Source organism: Lepidothrix coronata, unplaced genomic scaffold (genome assembly GCF_001604755.1).
Source record: "Lepidothrix coronata isolate B3197 unplaced genomic scaffold, Lepidothrix_coronata-1.0 Scaffold6, whole genome shotgun sequence".
Taxonomy (NCBI): domain Eukaryota; kingdom Metazoa; phylum Chordata; class Aves; order Passeriformes; family Pipridae; genus Lepidothrix; species Lepidothrix coronata.
The window spans coordinates 3,720,194-3,739,827 of record NW_016690186.1 but is presented as its reverse complement, the minus strand read 5'-3'; the positions used below and the strand labels follow the sequence as shown (position 1 = coordinate 3,739,827).

General features: G+C 38.9%; 1 protein-coding gene across 2 annotated transcripts in view; it reads right to left on the bottom strand.

The window, feature by feature from the left end:
- LOC108505606 (ethanolaminephosphotransferase 1-like) overlaps positions 1 to 19,634 on the bottom strand; it is a 56,919-nt gene that overhangs the window by 6,097 nt on the left and 31,188 nt on the right. For both annotated transcript variants that reach the window (XM_017831798.1, XM_017831805.1), the window contains exons 6-8: positions 14,312 to 14,420; positions 4,161 to 4,209; positions 1,889 to 2,069 (exon numbers count right to left, since the gene is read on the bottom strand). In XM_017831798.1, the coding sequence (XP_017687287.1) occupies positions 1,889 to 2,069; positions 4,161 to 4,209; positions 14,312 to 14,420 (339 nt within the window). The remainder of the gene's footprint in view (positions 1 to 1,888; positions 2,070 to 4,160; positions 4,210 to 14,311; positions 14,421 to 19,634) is intronic.

The window sequence follows — 19,634 nt, the reverse complement described above, 5'->3', positions numbered from 1 at the left end:
CGCTCCCTACTTGCCCTGATGCTGAGCGGCTGCAAGACGAAGTCTGAGATCAGGCATTTAGCTTAGGGGATCTGCTGGGTGACCAAATATGTTGTCAAAGGCATGGGAAGTTCAAGATACTGGCAGGTAGAGAAATGTGGGCTGCAGTTTGTGGTCTGCAGACAGTGGAAACCCAGTGTGTCAGGCTATCGAGGAGAAGAAAAGTATTGCCATGACAAGCCTTACTCTGATGCTGGAAAAAACGTGTGGAGGTGAAAGGAAATACAGGCTTGTTTTTCAACTTTAAAATGTTATAAATTCCAACTAACACCCATACATTTTTAATGCTTGCTTTTAAAATGTTAAAAATTTCAGCTAACATGCATACATTTTTAATTCACGTGAGCCTTCAACACTGCAGTATATGTTTTGGGAAAAGAAAAAACAAGGCTAGAAGAATATATATTGCACTCAATGTCTGATAAACTGCAGTCTATGAAGAAACTTTTGGTTTGCCTTACTGTTTTTCTTCTGCAAGCATCCTGCCACAATCACTCTTGGTTGGCTAAGATGTATATGCATAAACTGCCATCTGCCAAACTCTGAAAGCATTTTCCCTACTGGCATGAAATAATTTTATTTCTCATTTTGGAATCTATGCTATTCTTTTAAGAAAAAGGGGTAGATGAGGTAATGAACAATGCACACAACAAAACTTAACACATCTGAAAATAACCTCATTTTTATGAGATTAAGTCCTAAAGATGGAACTGTTTGATCTGTGACCCTCAGAAAAGTATGTTTATAGGATACATCTAACGAACATCACAATTATGATTTCTTTTCCATTCCTGAATACAAGTTTCTAGAGAGGTTATGCTTTCTCTTTTAAAATCCTACATTTTTTAAGATCTCTTTCATAATGCAAGGCACTTCAAGTCTTTCACTTTTTAAATCAGATGTAGCATTGCTCAGTGACACAGTTTTAGATGGTGTTGGAGACTATTTTCCTAAGATGACACTAGGCACTATCCTCTAGGGTATTTTTAGCTTAAATGGAGGATCACCTTTCTGCTTGGCTACTCTCCTGGCAAGAGAGGCAAAGGGCTTCCTCCAGAGAATAAAGCCCTGGGTTACCTGCAGTGCTCAGCACCACCGTCTGGCTGCCCATGCTGGTACTTCATGGAGGTTTATGTTGCCTCATAGGCATTAAAGGAGGGAAACTGGTCACAATGATGTGGTATAGGAGAAACTAATCTGTGGGCAGAGAGCCATCACGAGGCAACTGCATCTCTTCACATCTTTCCCTAAAACATCCTGTCAATGGTGTGGCCTTATTCTAAGCAGTGAAGGGAAAATGTAGGATCAGCTGAACTGCAGGATGCAGGAATACATGTACAGCACTAATGGGCACAAGAGCAAGGGAAAGCTACAACCCCTCTACTCTTGCTAATAAATCTGTGCCTGTTTTGACTTTTCTTTTACTTTGACAAGTCCCCAGTTCTGCCTGTGTGTGGGGAGTATGTTACATTTCTGAAGTAAGGCCTCCCTAGGGTTGTCATAAACCCTCAAAAAAAACCCCACAAAAAAACAAACCAAACAAAAACAAAAAAAAAACCACTATCAAAAAAAAAAAAAAAAACACACAACCCAAACCAAAAAAATCCCAGAACCCTCATAAAAGTCTTATGCTCTGGCAGAGTAGGTATTTCAGTACTGTAAATGTCCCTAGTCCAGACAAGTGTTGTGGAGTATTTTTATAAGACAGAGCATAACACAGAGGTAGAAGAGCTGAGTGACTCTGCTGATTTTAGCTACATTTTGTCCCCTTCTGTTTATTCACATAAAAATAAAAAGCTATCTCTAAATAAGCTATCTCTAAATAATATCTCACCTCAAATATACTTACAATAACATTTGAGAAAGCAACCCCAACCATCCATAAAAACAGCCTTGGTTGCTTTGCTAATATGTTGCTTGGAGATAAAACCACCCAGACTGTAAGAAGAACGAACAGCAACAGAGGTGACACAAGAGGTAGGAGTCCTTCATACAGAGAATCATGCTTCAGTGTTTTCTTTAAATGTGCTCTGTAAGTAAATACAGTAATTTTATGGAGTAAGAAAATTTATCCGTTCTATTTCCACACAGTAACTTCAACCTCTAGCCTAACTCAGCCCAGGAGTTCATCTTGCAACATAGCTACCTGTGCAAATGTGCAGACATTTTTCAAGAAACTGTAGTATGCCCAAGTAACATTTATTTCTGGGGTTAAATTATACTGGTTTATTCACATAGCTCCTGGTCAGCTTCACCTGCTCACCATTGCCTGGCAATGGACCACTAAACTCACATGAAGTGAGCTGCAGTACTCTCAAGTATACAGGCATGCTGTGAATTCAAAATAGAGCATGAAACTTATGAGACATGAAATTGTTTCAGTCAATACACCCCATGTTTTCAGTGGCAGAAGAGTCAAGCACATGGCTGACAGGTATTGCTGTTGTTTAGGTCTAGAGGTGATGCTGCTAGACAATACTGTACCATTGTCAAAGTATGGCCTAAAGGGGAGGCTTCTTTGGCTAATTAGAGTACAGGAAAATTAAGGATGCATTGTGTTTTCTTGGATATTTTAAGCTGGCTTTTAAAGGTAGTGCTATTAAAGGTAGTAAATGACTGCATTTTACGTAACTTAGGAAAATGGTAACTGTAAGGTCAACAGCTTTTACCTGTATCTTGCATCTTTCTCACTCAGGCAAACCTCATTCTGAGGTTATAAAAGGAGTAGGAGGTTTAATTTACTAAAGTTCACTACCACGAAACCACTAGTTCAGAAGAGCAGTTCTGTGCTTGAAGTATACTGGGAAACGTCCTGCTTAAAATCTCTGAACATATGTATTTATAGAAACAGCTAGACAAAAATCCAAGAAATATCTTTCTCATGCCAAAAAAGAATACTCTTCTCCTAAAATAAAACCGAGAACAGGCATCAGTATGAAGAAAGAGAGGAGATGATTGGAAAACCCAAATCCCTCATCACCAAAGAGCTTGTATGTGCATCCTTCAAGCAAACCTGACTGGATTTTTAAAATTACTGTGCCATTCTGTTCAGAGGAATGATAAACCCACTGGAAGGCTTGAAAGGAACTATGTCGAATGATGACTTGAAAAGGAAAACACCAAACAAAATTCCTGACATGAAAGGAAGGAAAACAAAACTGAAATATTTACTGGGGCAAATGCTGCTACTGCCAGGGGCTGACGTGCACAAGGTGCTTCCCTCCTTCACTCAGTCGTCCCCAAACCAGAGTCCCTTGCCCCACAGCCCAGCCTTTCTGCAAGTCCTCAGCTTTTCCTGCCCCACATCTCCTGACTCCCCTTTCTTCCTGCCTCAAACTCAGGGCTGTTCATGCTTTTATTAACTACACTGAGTACCACAACTGGAAAAGGGCTGTGTAGGAGCAATGAGATATTGTGTTATAGTCGCTTCAAAATTTAAATGTTAGTATAAATTCCCACTAATTCCTGAAGATGGGCAGTGACAGTCCCACCTCCGGGACACTTAGGACCTGAGAGAGCTCAAGTGACAAATGAGTGAAATGAGCCATCAAATACTAGTGGAAGGCAGGCTGCGTTAATACAAATAGGCCATCAGAGTATAAACCGTGGATAAAATTCCTAGGTGGAGCAAGCCAGCTCTTAGATGTAATCACAGCTTGCCACCTGCCTAGCTTATATCTGAGAGCAATTATCTGCAGACTTCATACAGAGGAGAGTTTTACAGAAGGACCTGGAAGACAGTGAAGTATTTCACTGACTGTAGGATGATCAGCTACAGAATTTTACTTAGTGCAGGGCAGAAGTTACAAATCACATTTGATTGCAAATAAAACACAATGTTTCTAACTACAGAGCTTTTATCAGTTTACTGTGCAGGACCACTGTGAGACTGCCTGGAGAATGGCAAGTGAAAGAAAAAGGGGGGAGTTGTAAACATGGAAAAGAAACCAGTCAGATTCTGAAAACCGAGCAGAAAAACCTGTTACTACGTTATCAGGGCAGCATCTGGATAAAGGAGCTAGGCTATTTCAAGCATAAAATTTATTTCTAATTGAGGAAACCCTTAAATATACATAATTAAATGGGAGGGAATATAACTTACTTAATGTTAATTAACTTACCTGTGAATATTGTATAGTGTTTGTGGAAATGAAAGAAATAAACTGAAGCCTGGAAGAGAAAAAGATTAATATGTAATGCTACACTGATGACCTCAGAGTTTTCTCATATGATAACAGAGCTAATCTGCTATTTTAAAAACGACTCGGTATTTCTGTACTCATTATAGGATACAAACTGAATTTGGAAGCTTTAGGCAATAATAAAACCTTCCTCTTTTTTTTCAGAAGTTAGCTGCTAGAAATAGTTGCTGATACAGATTTTCTTGTATAACAAGTGACAAGACCAGAAAGGATTTTAAAAATTCTGATGTAGCTAGTAGGTAGGACCAATTATTTTTCATACAGGCTCCTCTGCTGGACCCAGGACAGCCGTATTTTGCTTGAGCTGCTCTCTATGTAGAAAAAAACCCAAGTCTGGCACTAAAAGCCTTCCAGTGGAATACAGAAAGACAATTAACCTCAAACAGCACTGTTCACATTACTGGGGGAAGACATGTTTATCGTTCAGTATATTAAGGGTCAACTAATGATCTGTTTTGCTGATACAATAGCTAAAATGAATTAATTTTCATGATATGTCAGTCATTTGAATGAGTGAGGGCTTTTTACTGGTTTTTTTTTTAATACAGGTGTGACCGTTCTGGAGCTCAGCTTTAACCCCCCAAACACAAGGAGTTTGCCTTTGCTAACGCTGTGTCTCTCTGCACTGCTCCTGGCATTATCAACACAGCTGTCAGCAGCCCCAGAGTTGCCTGAAGACCCAGTTGTACCCCCTCTAACACCTACATCCAAAACACATTGGTCCACCCAAGGGTCAAAGAAGACTCCAGCAAGAAGTGGAAGTTCGAGATTCAAACAAAAAAAGCCACCATATCAGTCAGCCTAACTAGGTGAAAACATACATAAGACTTTTTTAATCTCTATGTTTCCCTGTAGAGCTCTTGGGTTGGTTTTCCCACCACCACCACCACTTTCTGTGTATTGAGGGCTTTTTCCTGGCCTATTTGCTGCTTGGATGTTCTGGGTAGCACATTTCATATATTATGAGCCATGAGGATTTGGTTTAGTGCACTACATTAATACAGAATTCCTATTTGGTTATGTGCAAGAAAAGCACTCTGATGTGCTAAACCTTCTGGTGTTGCCCTAAAAAAAAATCTCATTTAAGAAACACAGTGTGCTGTTTGTACAGAAAATTAGAAAACTTTAATCTCATTATTAGAAATAAGGGGGGAAAAAGAATGAATAAATAGAGGAAAGAGCTGATTTCAGATGACTTTGTACTGGGGTTAACGTGGCATAGCAGAGTCTTGAGAAATGTCAGTGTTTACTGTTCAGTCCTCATCAAAGACATACCCAAACATTTAGCATGCTCTGGCCACAGTGGTAACTCAAGAGAAGGAAAACTAAAAAAACCCGAGAACAGTGGAGATCAGGATTGATGGAGAAGAGAAGGAAAAAGGGATGCAACAGATAATCTATCTCTCTAGTCTTGCTGGTTATTTTTTAAAGAGAGGAGAACAAAGAACAGAAAAAAAGAATATCCAGCCTGTAAATAATTTCAGGTATTGAATTTTTTTTTTCATGCTTACTTCTTGGTTTTGCTTTTTAAAACAAGTCAGATAAAGAGTTCTGACTCTTTAGCGTAGTAGAAACTCCCTATCAAACAGCTGAAGGATGTGCAATTGAAGTAATATCCCAAGTATTTTGTGAATGTATTTCTAAAATTCACAGGTTTAGTGCCTTCAGAGTGATCTGTGTTTAATGTGCACTCCAGTTAGCTATGTTTTCTATTAGGCAGGGAGGGCTAGTTCAATAAAATCTTGAGTTACGTACAGCAGTTCCAACATCTGTATCACATTAGAGCAGACATGAGACAAAACATTGACTCTTGAGGTTAAATCTAAATTTCCTGCTGCAATCCTGAAGTTTGATTTGTTAGGAGAAAAGCAACCAAGAGGAACAGAAATAGAGACTAGAACTAGAAATAGAATTCAAAGAGCAATGGTTGCCAACAATTTGTTATTTTTATGAAGTGCCATTTTAGTTAGAAATAACACACTGACCACAAACAGTCCCCCAGTTAGCTAAAAGCCACTTTCCAAATGGGGCAGTTCCACCAGTTACTCCCCTGCATTTTAACGCAGCTTTGCTTTTAGCAGAGGGAGAGCCGAGGATGCAGCAGAGAAAGCAAAGGGTGTTCCTCTGTTTCTTAGGGGATTTTCAAAATTCCATCATTTCCTACCACATGTTGCTTTCCCATCTTTTTTTAGCTAAGGAGGCCTGGCTTGGGGGCTGCTTTTGGTACTCATTAAGTCTGCTTTTTAATTGGTATTAAGGATCCCTTTGTGCCCAGGAGCTAAACTGCTGCATCCGCATTGCTGCCATTCCCCGCTGCTCTGGGGAACAAAAGGTGCAGCCTGGAAAGCAAACCCACTGCTGGCTCTCTGGCACACAGCCACCCAGGCACTGCCCAAGTGATGATCACAGCGCTTTTTTTTTTTTTAATGTCCTAAAAGCACATATTTTATTTTAAAATAATTTTAAAAATCCAAGTTAAGTGCATTAGGCGTTTTTAACACATTACAGAAAATAGAACTCCTCAAGTGTTCTTAGAAGTATTACTGCTCTTCCACTATTTTTTAATTTCTCCTTTAATATTTTCCCATTTTTCAGCTGATTTAAAATCCAAGACCCAATTATAAGAACACAGGTCTATATTAACGGCAGAAATACCAAAGCACACATGGGTGGCACAGATACACACAGAAAATTCTTGTGTCACACTAGGCTGAAGGCTGGAGCCCAAATCCTCAGATTTATGTACAATCCTATCATCAGTCCTCTGCCTTGCACTATCTGGACTCCCTTTTTGAGAAATAAATATTTATAAAGCTCTTCATTGGGAATTATTTTTTCCATATTAAAAAAAACAAAACCAAACAAAAACCAAACAAACAAATCCCAAAGCATTCATAAAGTCAGGATTAAAGATGTCAGAAATGAAGGCATTATCTTATTTTCTAAATATATATATATAAACACAGAGATACATACACACATACACATGCATATCTATCTATCTATCCACGTGTGTAAAAGAGATCAAAAGGTAATTCCCATCAATTTTAGCTTTCATTTGGTGCTTTCAAATTCAATTCCAAACCAATAAGATGTCATTTCACATAGCTGAGTAAATTAATAATAATTAAAAAAAAAAAGGTAGCATGTGATGGATATCATGGTACATTGTCACCTATGTAATTTAGACTAACAGTAATCTATTTTAGTTTCATTACATGAGGGCATTTTAAACCCTTATGTAAATAAATTTAAAGACTACTGAAGACCTGCAGGCGGTCAGGTTGTTTCCATGACATGCTGCAGTTACTTACTAAATTAACTCATGTGACAGACCTGCTTGTTGTAGAGGAAGAGAGGGCATGGCCAGAAACAAACTGCTGACACTACTCTCAGTTCCAGAAAATGCTATTTCAGTAACTAACAGTCCCGCACTGGTGCTCAGACAAAGGCAGACGGCCTGATGCAGGTAGCCACATTTCTGAAAACACAAAACCTCACAGACTGTAAACACCGCTAAATAAAGAAGCAACTCCAAGACACATAAACCACTATTTTTACAGAAATTACACTGCTTCAAAGGAAGGACAATGTTTATCTTTGCTGTTTATCTTCTCCACACCTTTGCTATTGTAAATCCCCTTTGTTGGTAAGTTCCTGACAAGTGAATCATCCTTACACTGTCCTAAGAAAAGCACTGAAATATTATTTGTTAAGAACTGGATTTCCTGATAGAAGTTCAAAATGAGATAGTGCGATATAGGGATGCAGACTTAGATGAACACTGCACTGGAAACTGTGTGAATTTGTTCAGGAAAGTACCATCCCTGCTGTGCTCCCCCCCAGAAAAGACTCCCCAGAGCATTCATCCCATTTGGGAGGCAGGGAAGAGGCATGTGCAGACCTTCTCCTGGGCATATTGCAGAAGTTGAGCACCTCTTTAACAACAGACAGTTGTCACTTGCATTTCAGCCTACAAATGAAATACACCCTCCTCTCTCATTCTTCAATTGCCCACATCTCCACACGGCCTTCTTCAGTATACTGCTCGGCCTTTCCATCTCTAGATTATTAATTCATCATAGTCAATGCTTACTGTAAATAACTGGAATGTTATCATTTACCTTTCTTAGACACCAGACCAAAACAATTAGATTCAAAATATTCAGGCCTCAATATTTGCTTGGACAAATATTTAAATACTTTTTCCTTTTTTTTTTTTTAAATTTCTTGCACATTTAGAGCAGCTAGACACATGAAAATATCTTAACACACTGAATATTTAGCACAATTATCAGTGCCTGGAAGCAAGCTTCATCAAAAGGTGAATATTTAAAAGCACTTGTAACTGGAACAGTAGCTTTTTATGGAACAGTGTGACCTTCTCAGGCATGTTTTGAGAAGAAAACTCTTTTAATTGATTTTCAAAACAGATAATTGCATATTGAGCTGTCCACTAACTATAAAATTATATTTTATCATTATATAAAATGGCAAACTTTAAACTGCATAGTAATTGAGGGGGGTAAAAAAGCTTAGAAAATGAGTATATAATTTTCAGACTTAATTGAGCCTGCAAAGTCTGAATACATTAGGATGAAAAATACACCCAAACTGATCTACACAGTATGAAATTATTTTACAGGATTGAAAGAACTGTGTAAACATGAGCACTGTCTTAATGCACAAGGTTAATGTAGGTTTTGGATGTTTAGCATCTAAGATATTTCTTCAGTATAAAGATTGTAAAGGGATGCATTTGTCATGTCTGTTGAAAAGGGGTGTGTTTGTAATGTTTGTTGATTTTATACCTTATTTTCACTGTCTAAGGAAGTACACACTGCATTTGTCTCTCTTGAACTGAGCTGTAAGATAACAATTAGCATTTTGAGACATTAAGTGCAGACTGAAGAATTAGTTTATGGATGTAGCTACTTCTTTGATGTAGTACTGTTCACACATCATTCTCTTTCTGGGCACAGCAAGAATTGAGCACCAGAGAAACTGTGCCTTTATTTGAAAAGCCCAAGCTGGCTTCCAGAAGGATTCCACCAGGCGAGCTCCCTTCTTTGACCTTCTCCTGGGGCTCCCACTGCCCCTGAAATGACTCCTCACAGCTACCACCACCAAACTCATTCCCACCTGTAACCAGCATCCTGTGACATTGCTCTGCCTCTGGCCTTGAGTGCTCTGCTTTTCTGGGTTATTGTTCTGACTGGTTCAGATGAGTTACTCCAAACATGAACTCAACAGCTTTTTAAATATATATCTCAAGTGACAGGTGAATATTTCACACTCTTTACTTTAACAAAGACTCATACAATCTGTCACAACAATGCCTTAATAAATGTTAAATTGGTGACAGACATGTAGAAGCCAATTCATGTTAACCATACTTTTCAAACAGGACTGGTCAAAGCCTGTCAGAGCAACAACATTTTGAAAACATATCACTTAACATTTAATCATTCAACTAGTCATCATTAAGGCAGAACCATCAGCCACTTCGCAATGGGAACTATAGGAAATCACTACAGAACGACTCATCTATATGGAGTAGAAAAAATTTATAATTTGACCATGGCCTCCTAAACATTTTCTGACACTGAAAAGAGGGCAGGCTGCTGTATGATCACCCATGGCAAGGACTTTTGTGTCCTCCTTTGTCCACACAGGATGCAGGACACAGTGTAAGGACAAGGCCTTGTTTTAGATAGATAATTGTGCTTTCCCACTATGACAGAATTCAAATACTTAGCATGTTTCAAATGTTATGGCTTGGTCTCATCATTAGTTTTTTGCTGCTATTATGTATTCATTTATGAATTTAATTCTCTTTTTATATACTTAAGTAGCTCCAAGAAGAGTGAACCTCAAGGAACACACACTGAAGAAGTCAGCACAGAATCCAATCCAATGCACATCAAAGGAAAAAAATTCTGAATGTTTTTGTCCCATCTCTAAAAAAAGTTTTAGATCTCTGACAGATGTTAGTATTCAATTCACATTTCGTGTCCAAACCTGCACTTTGAAAATTTACCTCAGCTTTGCCACAGACTTCAGTAGCCCAGATCTGGGCACTGTTGACCAGATAGAGTGGACTCAAACGTGACACCATGTCTGGATTACAGAATGGTCTGCCCCATGTGCCACACGCTGATGAAGTACAACATATCCACTCCATGCTTGAATGATCCTTTACCACAAAACCTATTACTGTGGTTGTAATTAATACTGAAGAGGAGCAGGAAACTTTCTCTGCATCCAGGAGTCATTTTTCCAACGTGCTTTCTTAAGGAATGAGGCTGATGTGATAATGCTGCTTTTTATGTACATCCCACCGTAACTTCTGAGCCCTCTGGTGAATTATGAACAAATTTAATACACAGAAAAATTTCCAGTAAGATGCATGTGTTCAGTGAGGAGAGGATTGCAATCTGAACTCAAATTTTATTAGACATTATAAAAACTATCTCATACATAGCAAGTATGAATGTCCCAAGCATGGAAAATGCTTCATTTAGAACATGCACCCACAGGTCATTTAATAGCAATGTGAGACAGAAACCATCATCAATTAGTAATGCTACACCCTGCACTACAGATGCCTACCTGTCACTGAAAATCTTCTTATGAAATCTACAGCGTCATTTGTGGTACTAGACTTTATGTGCAGGATTGACTGTTTTAAAATGTTTGTTGTAAATATTTTATATTGCTCTCAACCTGATAGCACAGTGACAGGGAATGCTAGGCATTCAGGATGCCCTGGAGGGGTGAAAATAAATGACAGCTCTCACCCTAGTGCTGTCCTTTGAAGGGACCCTACTTAGCCAGACAATGGTATGGGACAATTGTGTTTAAACCCCAAGAGAGTTTTTGGAGTGTCATCCACAGGAGCCTTGATGAGTGCAGAAGTAATTAGTTCCACATGAGTGCACAGGCACATAACCTTAGAAAAGTCTGGCTGCTTCATGTTAGGAGAGAAAAGGCATTTCTGCCTAGCAGCCAGGACAACATGGAAAGAGGAGAAGGACCTTCTTCATTTGTTTGGTGTCCAGCTATGTGTGTGTTTCAGAGCTGAAGGATGGAATTGCTCTCACTGCCTGTGAAAATTATGGGTTTGTGTTTGCTTGATAGCTGAAAAATTCCCGTGAAATACTATGCAAAAGTTTCTCAGTTTCACAGGGCAGTCCTCTGAGGTTGCTGCTTAGCAGCCCAAGACTTGGCTTTCCTGCAGATGTTCACAGTGTGCCAGACAGTTCCCAGGAGCATGCATAAAGCTCTCTTGGGAGGCTTTCCTGAAACATCTAATCTAAACACCAGTATTGCTGCACTTTTATGTATATCTTTGTGTGTTCTGGCACCTGATAAAAACTCCATTATTTTCAATGAGTGTGTGTCACCTGGTGATACCTCAGCTTCCTCTGAGGAGGTGCTTTTGCAGAGTTCATCCTTAGGTTATATAGGGGCTACTTTTTTTTTCCCAGAGACTCCAGGAAAGACATCTGAAAAACACTCATGTGCATCTTGTTTGGATTTCTTCCCACTACACAAGGTATTAGCTAAAGCCCAGCTGTTCTCAGAGAAGTGACAGCTCAGCAGCTGAACTCCTGTTGTGCAGAGAACAGTAAAAACACCAAACAAATGCCAAATATTGATGGAGCAGCTACAGGTTCATTGTTAAAAGGACCACTACTGACTACTAAATGCCATCAGATGGTTAAGGACAGCCAGTTATGGTTTAGTGGCTCCTCTTAGGATCATGGGAAACGAACTTGTAAAAAGCATCAGAGATTCACTACATTACTTTGTTTTTAACTAGCCACAAAGGCATTTAACTGAGCATGCCAGAGAGTGGGCTCTCTGATACAAATGGTTCTGGCTGAGCAAGACACGCTTGCTGCAGTCTCTCTGACAGAGAAAATAATTCCGTCCGCTTGGCTGCTTGGCCCTTGGTGTAGGTTACATGGGTATGTTTTTTGCAGTCACAGTGGGGTCCTGCAGTTTATCACAAGCTTCTAGAAATTTTATATGTCCATAGTCACTGCACACAACCACCTTAATCACTATTGCTGAGATTCAAATGTGTGGTGAAATGGCAGTGCTTTCTGGATCAGTATGATCCAGAGTGGAAGGATTCTACTTTTTTAATATTTAAATTTAGTGCCTGTTTTTAAGAAATTTACTAAGCACTGTGATGATTCTGCAATATAGAGTCAAACAAGACCATTTCTTGCATTCTATAAACATAAACTTACATTTAACTATAATTAAGCTGCAAATGTTGCCATGTTAATGACATTGTGGATAGTGTGTGAGAGACAATGTTTTTTAAAGAAATTTTTTGGCTCTTACTTATACCTTTTCTGCTTGGGATGATGATGGAAGAAATACTCAATTCTGTGCTCACAGATCCATTCATGCAAGCATACCACAGAAGACAGAAGCAGTACTTCTTTCTAATGCTAATGGAACAGTCCTTGCTTTCCAGCTGGTTTTGGTAGACTGTGGAAAAGGATGCTCAGTGCTGCAGATCTGATGACACTGACATTCTTCCCTACCACAAACCTTCCTACCGTGTTGAACAGTTTAAATTAAACCTTCATCCATGGCTTCCCAAGTGCAAGGGAAGCCATCAATGTACTCACTGAATGGGCTGTCATGTGCTTTAGTGGCAGGAGCCAAAGCAGCAATGCGCATAGCACAGAACAAGTTAATGTTCAATGGACTGGCCCCAGCTACCACTTTACACCAGCGCTGGCCTAACCTGCCGCTTCTGGGTGAGCCAGCATCCATCTTTCCTAGACTTGCAGTGCTGCTTTGAGAGCACAAATCAGTCCCTATCTACTGATAGGGATAGCCTCTGTCAAGTTGAAAAGGCAACCACTGTTTTTCCCCCTCCCTTTATTTTTTTCCTCAGAGTGCCTAAATCAGGCCTGACATGAAAAACACTGGATAATCTTGGTCACACACAGTCAGTTTTATACTCTGGGTAAAGCACAAAACCATGTCCTTGCATACGCTGCTCATCGGAAAGTACAGCCTGAATGCAGTGTCCTTTCCAATCTGGGAATTCTGGGAAGCACTGCTCGGACAGGAGATGGCACCTGCTGAAGACCTTGCCATAGGAGAGAGTGGTGAGAGCCCATATCAATGCAGTGGATTCAAAAGTCCCCCCCAAAATGCTCAGATGGCTCGTATCAAGTTGACACTAGGTGAGCACCTGTATCCGAGTCCTCCATTTGGCTCAAAAGCAGAAGACATTTCTTGGAAGTAAGTCCACAGTGTTTGTGTCAAACAGGTGCTTTGGTGCCCTCTTCTCATCACTTGTATGCTCATGAAAATCTCTAAAATATGTATGCTAATTTCTTCACCTCCCAAGCAACAGATCAAAGCCACTTTGCATACACACATTTTTAGCTAAGACTACCATGTTTTTAAGTCATTAAAATGTAACTGCTCTTGTTCTCATCTAGCTATAACAGCCAAAAAACACAGGATGCTTATTTCAAACTACACCGACAGTATCAAATAATGAGCAAATAGCTATTGCTGTGTATGAAAAATGCATCACTTCTGTTCAGAAAGGAATTCTAAAGAAGAGCTTAGAAACAACCTGATTCTTATTCATATTTACAGTAGTGCCTCCAAGATTATTTAAATAATGTCTTCATTCCTTCTATTCATAATGTTTTGGAACATCGTGTGCTGCAGGCCAAAACACTGAACTTAGAACATATGTAAATGTGAATGACATTTTACCTGAGTGACAAGAGGAGTTCCTGTGACTTTGGGAGCCAGCCAGCTGACACACTGCACTGAACTGCATATGCAGATGAGGACTATTTTCTGTATTATTTGTGTGCAACAGGTAGTAATTCAGTGAGGAAAAAATTTTACAAAATTATCTACTTTTTTAAAGTTTCCCAGTTTCCCTTTTAATCAGCTCTACTCATGTCTTTTTTGTAATATCCAACACTTACAAAAGAAAAAAAAGGGAAATATAAGACACATCTAATCAAAATAATTAAAAAGCAGTATATTTTTGCTTAGATTTGGACACTTACCTATAAGCAGGATTACTAATATGTCTGTAATGTAATAACCAAGCAGCAAAGGCTTCTGCCAGACTTCCACACCAACAGCACTGGTAAGCAGATATGCTGCTATTAATACCTATAGAAGAGGTATTAATAAATAAAAACAAATAAAAGATAACGTATTGTCAGTTCTCTACTTCTAAAGGCACAGAATTTCACTTATCATCTTGATACAAACGCAAAAGCAAAAAAATTATGCAGAATTATTTAAAATGTAATAATACAGTAAGCAAGCAACTTCCCTCTAATACGTGCATCTGTTGCACGTGGTAGGTATTACTAACTTACCTTTTCAAAATACCTAAGTTCTAAATCCCTTCTAAATGCCACGTCTCCCCACTGCACAAGCACTTTCTTGGTTTTTGATACAGATTTCAGAATTAGCAACGGGGTTATTTTTGCAGCTCAGCCCCCTGAACTGATCATATCGGAATAACTGAGAGGGGAGAAAAACTCCTAAGCTCAGTTGAAAGAATTATAAAAAAATCACTTGAATGTGAAGAAATAAAAAGGAGAGGGAGCTGAAGTCTTCCCTGATTTTTAATTTGTTTGACAGATAACATCATTATAGGAGACAAAAAGAAACACACAGTCAGATGTCATTAGGAGTGAAAGGACACATACACGAGACTCACAAGTCACTTGCTGAAGTGCCACCAGTTTCAGTAGAGACATAAATGTAGTTTCTGCTCTCTCTTCAGAGTTAATTTTGTGACCCAGCTGAGGTTAGAAATCTTAATGCAGCCAAAACCCTATAGCTAGCTCCTACAGCAATACCTCTCACATGCACCTGTAGCAGCACTACCTACAGCTCATGGCACAAACTGATAAAGTTTTACCATTTCAGATGCGTAACATGCAAATGCAGCACTGAGTGTGATGCAATGATTCCCAAACCCTTGTGCCCTTCACCCCACCTCCCCAAGGGACCCCTCTTTCCCTTGAAACCCATTTCCTTGCTTATCCCAGGCCACCCACCGCCTGCAGCCCCTTCTGCTGCCAGCACCCAGCTAGCAGGACTGCTGCCCTGCTCTTTCTCTAGGCTGTTTTGTTCTTAGCTGTTCAGTTTTCCCCTAGGGCCCATAAGAGGCTGTATGTTTCATGCTACACTTCAGCTCTAAATCAAAATGACAGTGTTAATTACAATGCCATTTAGAAAACTGCATATTCATCTATTTATTCCCGGCTAACATTTAGTAACCTTTATATTTTCCATTCAATACAGCCTCTTACTCTGGGATGACAAATGTTTTTCAGTTTTACTTGTATTATAGATTTTACTATGTATTATTTAGTTTTTTAAATACTTACTTTTTACTATGTTATGCGTTTTCTTCATTTTAACATCAACAAATACATTTCCAGTCTTTTATTAAATTAAATGCTTTAACTTTAGGATACACTGAAAATCTCTTTTTTAAATAACAGGCTGCTTAAGATCACAGATTAATAGCAGAACACTGCTGGCACTTAAACTCCCTATTACACGTAGATAACACTATATTTGAATTCACTTACTTCTCTATATCTAAATTCTTGCCCTATCAGCATGTAGCTCTTTAAGAGTTTTTTGCCTGGATGTTTGAATTTGCCTGTGCAAGAACAAGCAGCACAACAGATCTGCGACAGAGAAAAGGAGGCCCTAGTGAGTGTTACATCTTGAGCCACTGAAGACAGTGAGTTAAATTTTGGTCTAAATGAAGGACATGTATAATGGGTTTTGCAATCTACTACATCAGAGCTAACATTTGGCTTTCTGAAAAAACTGTATTATGTTATCCATAAGACATGACAGATGGAATCATGACCCCATCAAAGTTGATGGCAAAACTCCAACTCGCTTTGATGGAGACTGAATTTACCCTCGCATGTTGAATCCTGAACAGACTATTTTGGCAAGTGATAAAAAAGGAACATCAGTATTATCCGTTATTACAGTCAATACTTTCGGCCGGGCACCCATGAGCATCACTGTCAGATGTCAACACACATCCAGGAACGGGAGTGTGGATGCAGTGAGTTCTCTCAGGGAATGCCCTGGGATTTGGTGATGCAGCACTTGCAGATTGAGTCTGCCTCTTATTGAACAGATGTAGCATATGAAAAAACACTCTTTGGCTTCAAATTTTTGGTGTGTTGCTTTTTAAGGACTTGTCACTTTGACTTCACCGAGGCAGTCTCAAAGACCTCCGTTAGAAAGCTGGAAGGATGTGAAATTGGCTGTGTCCCTTAATCTAAGATATATTAGCAAAAAGTAAGATTGTCAAAATTATTGGCTAAAGCTAAGTATGTTAATCAGCTGTATAAACTGCTTTTGAAGGCACTGTTGGTAAAAAAAAATAAATAAAAATCAATGTAAAGCAGCGTCCCTAAGTGCAACTGAGTAATTCTTCTTAAGATGACCAAGTTTTTTACTTATCTCTCTGCCGTCAATCAGCTTTAGTACTTTTCAGATATAAATGTAGTCATTAGCAAGTAAAAATAATTGCAGTCTTTTGTAAATTGAGAAGTCCAAATTAAGTAACACAAGTGAGGACTATATAGCAAGGTAGTGCCAGACATATACAGTCTTGGATTTCAACTCACTGCAGCATCTGACCAGGAACATTTTTGGCTTGCCAAGGCCTTATCTGTGAGGATGAGGAGTACTCATGCTGAGAAAATTCTGGAAATACAAGGTGATAATTTGTAGGCCTTTTGATATGGCTAGCAGCGGGACAGTTGGCTTCTGAGCAGACTCCCTATCTTGTCACAATTTTATAATACACAGTAACGTAGACACCTTTCCTCCTCTGTAAAATCAGAATAGTTCTTTGATGTGGCATTGGGAAAATTCTATATAATCATAAGGCATTATAACCCCTCAAAGTCTTCTAATTTCTAGTCCTTTAACTGTTCCCTAAAATATTTAATTTTTTTAAATCACCATCTCTTGTGTTTCCAATACTACAGGTCTAAGTTTTGTGGCCACAATATTCTAGACAGTGTGTGTACATACATTTTTTTTCTCCTACATGATTTACCATTTCCACAGGCACATTTAGTATGCTGTGTGATATTCTACACAGTGGGAAACAAAATCAAACATTTTCTCATATTTTTTAAAAAATGTGGATATGCTTTTAAATTCTTTATGATTCCACAAAAAATGGCATTAATTTTACTGTAATATTCAGTTTCACTAGCATATTGCTATAGCATTAATTGTTCATGTGTTGAAATATTTTCCATTAACACAGTGCTCAAACTGAACATCTTGAAAGCAAAGACATTTAAAATACAAGGTTACTTTTTCTTCTCAAAATAAATGTGACACTTGCCTAAAAGAACACAAATTATTACCTACAAGTGATTTCAGTAGGAGTTAGCTTTAACACGATGTGCAATTTTTCCATTTCAATTTTTTCTCAGTCTTTTTTCTTTCAATAAATAGTTGAAGGTTGAAAATTTAGCCTATAAAAAGTTTTTCTTAAAAAGATCACTGCATTTAGACATGATAGGTAAGCAGTTAAAGGCACATGGAAGATTAATTAACCAAGAAAGGTTTGCACAGAATCATAATCAAGTGGTTAAGAATGAAGCAATCAACTGCTGCATAAAGAGCCTGTGCACAGCAGGCTCTTCTGTTTAAATTTCACATGGGTACACCATGGGGTTTCCCTCAGATAACTGAGTATTGAGATCAGTTTCCAGCTACATCTGGAAGCAGCTTGAAGCAGACACCATGGCCTGGGCAGAACTGCTTCCACACTGCTACCCTTTCTGTCACATCCACAGTTTCAGTGTGCTCCTACCTTTGGAACCAAATAATAATAATATTTTATCACAAGTAAGACTATGCTTTCCACAGACACTTCAAATTTGAAAAACTGTGAAAGTGAATATCTTTTTAACTAAAATTAAATTGTGAATCCTAGTAATGTGACCAAAGAACAAGATATTTGCGTCTTTATTTTGCTTTTTAATAGATAACTTTTTTTGCCCCTCAGAAAAGGTAGAAATTTTTTCAAGATGTGACGTGCACTTGCATTGCTTGGGATTTCTTTGCCAGTTCCTAAAATGCTGGCTGCCACAGTACATCCCAAGAATAGGTCATATGAAACATATTTCAGCATGAGTTTTGTAAAAAGCTTGTCAAAAAACCCCTGGTATAGGGCATCCCAACAAAAAGCCTTCCCCTGCTTTGACTCAAAGGAAGAAGGAAAGGAAGTTCTACAATGTTTCAGTTGCTGTCTGCATCATGGATTTCATTTATTCAGAGTTCCAAGGCAGGCAGGGTGTTCTCCCTTAGACTACGTGGTACTGTCCAAAGTCCTCTGGCAGAAGCAGCTGTGAAAGCATCTTAAACTGAAAACCTGGGGCTCATGGTCCAAGCACTCATCCCTTCAGGCATAAACCCACATATAGAGGATTTCTGGTCATCCTCTCCTTACAGGGCAAAGGCTGGGACAGTGAGAACTGCCTGTTGCCTTTCACATTTTGCTGCTTGTGCTACTTTTAAGCTTGGCCTCATAGCTGGGGAGAGGGAGAGGAAGGAGAGTGGAATCGTCTGAGTCAGTCCAGCTCTCATGCAGCTTTTCTTTTTACTTTTAAACTTTTATTTAAGAACATAAAGGCCACTTCCTGTTACACTTAAGGCAGCACCAATGGAAGCAGAAGTATCATTACATCATATTAAGGAAAAATGAGTATTTTGTTCCCCTACTATGAATTCACTGCAGTGGCTTAGGAAAAGCAACAGCAGGATTAGAGGAGTATTTCATTAGGGGAATATTAAATTTTTCAGGAGCAAAATAGATTTTTTTTTTTTTTTAATCAAGAAGATGTCTGTGAAAATTAACATATGGCAAGAAGCCTGAAGTTTTAATTTCCCAGGGAAGTTTTGCCTTTTTTTTGTCCAAGAAACTTAATTTGCAGATATTAACTTTTTTTAGTTGGGCTTGTGAGAAAAACAAAAGTCTTTGTCTTCACAAGATGTATCCAAGAGAATTTCTCACAGATTATAGCAGAGGTTTATTTTTCAGCCTTTTCTTCAGACCATAATTCTTGGGGTTTCCAATAGGTGTGCTTACTCAAAAGTGTATGAAAATTGTCTGGAGGCTATGGTACCGAGGCTCTTCTCCCTGCATCTTTTTCTGCTCACTCAGGAGTCAGCACAAGATAGCTCCCTGTGCTGGAGAGAGGCGAGAGGGTAAGGGTTTTCCCTGCTGCAGATGCCTCCTCCTTGATTCTGGATCAAAAAACGTAACAGTCCTCTGACCAAGCATCTCTCAGACACATTACAGCCAGT